Source organism: Alligator sinensis, unplaced genomic scaffold, assembly GCF_000455745.1.
Source record: "Alligator sinensis unplaced genomic scaffold, ASM45574v1 scaffold417_1, whole genome shotgun sequence".
Taxonomy (NCBI): domain Eukaryota; kingdom Metazoa; phylum Chordata; order Crocodylia; family Alligatoridae; genus Alligator; species Alligator sinensis.
This window is the reverse complement of record NW_005842433.1, coordinates 728201-734200: the sequence shown is the minus strand read 5'-3', so window position 1 is coordinate 734200 and position 6000 is coordinate 728201. Positions and strand designations below refer to the sequence as shown.

The 6000-nt window shown below is 39.6% G+C and overlaps 1 protein-coding gene across 1 annotated transcript in view; it reads right to left on the bottom strand.

Moving 5' to 3' along the window:
• Positions 1–6000, bottom strand: part of IL20RA (interleukin 20 receptor subunit alpha) — a 45972-nt gene that overhangs the window by 11902 nt on the left and 28070 nt on the right. Inside the window, exons 2-4 of the mRNA XM_006030260.3 lie at positions 4824–4950; positions 2005–2183; positions 1085–1260 (exon numbers count right to left, since the gene is read on the bottom strand). Coding sequence (XP_006030322.1) covers positions 1085–1260; positions 2005–2183; positions 4824–4924 — 456 coding nt within the window. The 5' untranslated portion in view covers positions 4925–4950. The remainder of the gene's footprint in view (positions 1–1084; positions 1261–2004; positions 2184–4823; positions 4951–6000) is intronic.

Here is a 6000-nt window from a genome sequence, read left to right as displayed (position 1 = left end):
AAGCTAATGTGTTTTACCTTTGCCTTAATCAGGCCCTGCTATTTTTCTTTTTGTGGTTGGAAAGAACAACCACTATTGAATAATACTGGTGAAGTCCTGCTACATTAGGAAAGAAAGATAGGACTTCACAAGAGAAACAGCTGCCAAGAATATCTATACACAGTTCACTTGTAATATCTATGCATCTTTTATTAATTTTATAGAAACAGCAACATATTAATAGGGTAATATAAAGGTCAGCTAGAGTATTCATGAGTAAAGGAGAGTGAATCATGTAGGACATCTCAGTAAAATTCTTAGGCTGCACCCTTAATTTTCTACCTGCTACGCACACTACCAAAACCCCATTTAATGCATGTGTTAGTTTTACAATATTTTTGCATCAGGATTACATTTTTAATCCTTTCCTGGTAAAATGAGATGATTCAGGAACTCCCCTTAACTGTATAGATCATGAAGGCAGATTTTAAAATAATTACGTTTCAAGTACCTCAAAAAATCTAAAATAAATTTCCTAGTTACAAAAGGGCTACTTTTCTTTAAACAGTATTCTGATACTTTTAAAAGCTTACATCTTGCAAAGTTCTGCTCAAAATGGGGAAATTCTCCATGGTATAAAGCCTTATAAGGCTGTGAGAAATTGGACATGACTTAGAAACAGTTATTACTTGTTTATATTTGAACTTCAGAGCACTGTATTTGTGGGGAAGGATGAATACATATTTCCATATCAAGAATCAAGTCACTGAACCCCCGCCCCCAAATTGGGGGCCCCAATCCAATCCAACCCCCTCCCCAATCCAAAACAGCCCAACCTCAGATGCACCTTAGAAAACCTACTCTTTGATCCAGAAGGTTAGCATTAAGTCTGGTGACCTGGAACAATGAGCAAAGTTCAGATGCAGCCAAATGGATTTGTTTGTTTGCAATACATTATGAAAGTATTGCCACCAGATACATGGTGCTATAGAATTCTATTTAAAATACTGGACTATACCCTCCATGTTACTAGTTACAATGCAAGCCCTAGTAAGCCCCAGGTGCAGGTTCAATACATATGCTGCTACAACCGTTTTCAGCTTACCTTCTTGTTTGTTTTTTTGTTGAGGACAGACACATTATATTGCAAAACAGAGTAAATATGAACCAAAGGTACAGATTTGTCCTCAGGAGTTCTTTTCCATTTCTCAGGAGCAGTCAGAACAATTGAAATTGATTTTTCAGTAGATGACACAGTGACTGCTGGTGGATCAATCTGGGCTGGAAAATAATGTGTTTAATATTATGTAAAACCATTTCAGAAAGCAAAGCAAACTGATAAAGATGGTATTAAAATACCTAAACATTAGATTACATTAAATGTAGTGATACTTTGCTTGGCCCCAACCTTGAATAATTCCATTTATAATGGAAGAAAATTATTCTCCAGGTAAATAATAAAATTATTCTCCAGGTAAAGCCTTAATTGTGACAATGTGGATATAACTTGACTTGGAGTTTTGCCAGACTTGTAATTTTGAACTTTACATGACTTGAGTTATGTTGATGTGCCTAAGGTTTCAGCTTACTAAAAGACAATGATTTCTTTTTAATATAGATAGGAGACTGTACTATGCTACTGTTATAGCTCTGCCCTGGTTAGAAAGGACTATAAGACAGAAAAAAAAACATTTACTATGTACTTCAGAGCATTACTTTTTCTTAAGATGCGTTTTCCACATCTTGAATTCACTGTTGTCTGCCTTCACTACAGTAAAATATTACCATTGCTTCAGACTTTATTCAGTGTACAGTAGGCACATCACCAAAAGTACTTTATATGAAACTGAGATATAAAGTCAAACTCTTATAGGATATACTCCAACAAGTTCTGTCAATAAAAGTGGAGAGGGGAGAAATGCATGCATTGTTCTGTGCACCTACAGGAGAACACTCCAAGTTAAGCAATATAAATAAACAATTTAATAAATGCTACTGACACCTAATTTTATGTTCTTTCCTTACTGTCTGTGAGAGGATTGAACCGTTCGGTCTCTACCCAGCTGGAACAGTTTCTTTCTAAGAAGGCTTTAACACTTGCATAGTACTGTTTTTCATGGTCATAGGTATCACTGGAGAGATCACACCATGTTCTATCGATGTTCTGGCATTCTGACTTTTTAATCCATTTATTTTCGCCATATCTACATTAAAAAGAAACAAAAGAGCTGAACAAAAAACTACGGCCACAGACACCCTATTCACTTGGTAAGCTGCACACAGAACATGGAACTAGAGCAGGACATGCAAAACTGTTGCAGCAACAGTTTTCCCATCCCACAAAAAATTTCAAAAAGTTTCCAACTTTATACATGGATGAACCCAAGAAGTTTCAAAGCTTTCATGAAAAATAAGGCATGATCCACACAAACTAGGCAGCAGCTCACTGGTTAGGGAACTCCCCCAGGTTGTGGAAGATCCATGTTCAAGTTCTAGCTCTACCTCAGCAGATCAAGTACTTCTTCCCTACTCTACCATCTCCAATGTGAGCGCCCTAAATGCTGGCCTACGGTGTTAGTCTCTCTTGCTGTCTTTCTGCCCCAATGACTATTTTATATAAAAAGCAAAACAGTTCCTTTAGAAGTGGCTGAGAAACATCCAAGCCAAAGTATCCAATGTCTTGCTGATCAAGGCAATTATGTGAGCAGGGTTCAAATTATACTCTGACTCTTGGGTGGGGGAAGGTCTACAGCAGTGGCAGCCATAAACCAGAAGGAGCTGCCACCTGAGTTGCTTAGAAAGGCACAGGGCTCTCGTCTCTTATGGGAGGTGGGGGTTGTATTTCGAACCCTACGTATGAGATCTAGGAGACTGAAGGCATGGTATGGCAAATTTGCCATGTATACAGGGCAGCTGCAGTCTCAAACATGCTGTGCTGCTCCACATGGGAGGCCCCCTAATCCAAAAGCAGTGCATTCTGTATTTGTACACTACTTCAGGGGGGCTAATTAATGTAGTCTCAATTACGCTTGCCCTGTGCCAATTGGCTTACCCACAACACTGTGGATGTAGCTCGACGTCTACATTAGGAGGCTGCCTATGTTGCGGAGTGCAGCATTTTACTAAAGCCAGGTAAAATAAGTTTGTTGTGTAGGTGTGACTTGATGCTCAAGTAAGTCCCTGAACTGAAGTAGGGTCTTCTACATTGCAGCCTAGTGCCCAGACCACTAGGCTATTCTGGGACAGGCAGATCTCGCTCCCTCCCTTTCATCTAGACCAAAAAGAGGTCCATGATTAACCTAGTAGACACAAGATAATTTTTGGGTTGAAACTGGTCTGGATGTTCCTACAAAAAATTTCATTTTTGACATTTTCTGACAAAAAATATTTCACTGAAAAATTCCTGACCAGCTCTCCTCAGCAGCTTCTGCTTGCAGATCTCCAGAAGTCTACCACTTGACCTGGAGAAAACTTCTACCAGCTAATGGTAATTATTAAAGTTGTAGACCCTCTTTATAAAGCAGTAAACAGCAGTGCGGTGGCTCTCAACCTTTTTTGACTCGAGGTACTCCTTGATAGACTCAAGAAGCCCGTTGGAAAATGACAGTGCTTAGATTTCACTTTTTTGTTTAGTATGAAAAAAATAATAAGTGCAATTCTTCTGTTGCAAAGAACTCAGGAAGCCCACAACAGGTCATGGTTTTTGACACTATGGATTCCTGTGTGAAATTTTTGGGTTTATCTTGTGAATTATATTTGTATACCTAACAAATATACCAGTGTTAACATTATGTGGCACCCTTGAAAGGATCTCAAAACACCCCAGGGTGCTGTGTTACCTTGGTTGAGAGTCATAGCCGCGGTGCAATATAATTAATCATAAACTCCATCCAGCAGCGGGCAATGCTCTATATCGGGGTGGGCAAAATGCGGCCCAGGGGCTGGATGCAGCCCGCCAGGCCATTCTTTCTGGCCTGCAGGGCCCCTAAAAAATTTAGAAAATTAATATTTATCTGCCCTGGGCTGCCTGTCATGCAGCCCTTAATGGCTTGCCAAAACTCAGTAAGCAGCTCTCTGCCCAAAATAATTGCCCGCCCCTGCTCTATATGTACACTAACTTGAGAGCTGTATACCACAGATATCAATAAGGGTGTGGCTCTTTTATCAACTTTTTATTAAGCCACACATGGTGGGCAATCATTTCAATGCACACATAAGAAAGGCATCTGTTTACAGTAAATGACTACTAAATCCTATTTTCCAACCTGCTCAGGACCACTTTGCCTGTGAAAGTCATTTTGTCAATTTAGCCAGCCTGCAAGACTCTCCCAGTATAAGGGGATCCTTGAGCATGAACAATCTATGCTGTCTCTCTCAAGGCAAAGTGACAACATAAGGGGTATAGTCTATATTCTCTTGTGTCTGGCAAATGAAATAGCTCTTTCAGGTTTTCGGTCAGAAGCAGAAATGGCAGAAACCTTTGGAAAATCTAAGCCCTAGTGCAACGGTTCAGTTGCGCTCTCTTTCAGACCACGCTATGGGAACATCAGCCAGGAGCTACCCCTCTCCTGCCTGTGAGTGCTGTCCCCAGCTGACCTAGGGGTAGTGGGAACTCTCAGTTCTCCCTAACATCCTCACAAGAACTTTTTTGTACTTCTTCAATACCTTTTTTTGGATTTAAATGATATGACACTGAAGAAATACTTACCACCCCGCTCCCCACCATATACCTTAGATCTCTAAGCCTAGTTTCACACTAAAAAAATGTCTTTACTTTTGTATAGCTGTTTAGGTATTTAAACTAGAAAAAAAGGAAAGGAGTAAAGCCAATAAGGCACACTTACACTAAATACTTCACCCTGTAGAATACTCCATCTCCCACACCTTCTGGTGGTGACCAATGCAGGACATTCTTCATGTTACTAGATTCAAAACGAATATTCATAGGAGGAGGCAAAGAACAATACTGTTCTGCTGGAAAAAGGAATAAAAAAAGGGACCATGCATGCATTAAGGCCTGGAAGAAACATTTGCTAAAGAGCAGTGGTACTTATTTTCTAAAGAAACCTTAAACTGTAAACACTACTCATATTTGTCTTTGCCAAATGCAGAATGATATTGGGCAGGAAACTTTGATTATTTCCTTTGGATATCTCATAGGAATTGTCCTACTGGATGAGACTGGAGGCCCAGTCCCATATCCCACCTCTGACAATGACTAATACCAGAAGTTCCAGAGGAAGATGCAAGATCCCTGTGGTTGGCAGATGTGGGATAATCTGCTCACTTTACCTTCCCTGAATTGGATTTCACTCTGAAATTTAGTATTAGACTTAACTACTGAAGCACTTATTTCACTCAAACTGCCACAAAAACTTAATGTTTGTAAAACTTCTGAAAACCACTCTAAAGCTCCACTTGTGGATGTTTGGTTCCCCAGGGACAACTAGCGGCAGCACACCTTGCTGGGCAGCTTTCGTATCCAGGGGTCAAAAAAACTTGCAGCACAGAGAACAACTGAACATGTGGTATGTGGCGCAACAGACGTGTCTGCAGCACCACATGCTGCATGGCTGCACGTATCTGGAAACAGCCTAAAAGTCACTTTTAAAACAGAGCTACAACTCATTTCATTCACGGAAAAAATCAGGATGGAAAGAATGTGTCTACATCTATTTTCCCAAGTAATATTAATTGTATATTATTTTAATTGACTGTGATATTTTGAAGCAAAACTATACTAACATTAAACTTATATGGGGGAAAGGGGGGGGAGGGTCCTCTGTGGTGGCAGATGTTTTTGGTTAAAAAAACCAAATTTTGTTTTGAGTCATGCTATTGTTTACCATTGATACGCCTTACCGTAATACTGCAGTGGTTATTGCTGACATGCAAGTGTTCAGTAATATTATATCTCCCAAGATGCTACTGCTGTTATTCTAATAATATAATTGTACAATAACATAAAATAGGATATTATTATCTTTAATGTTACCCACTGATGTTATGGTTTATTATAGC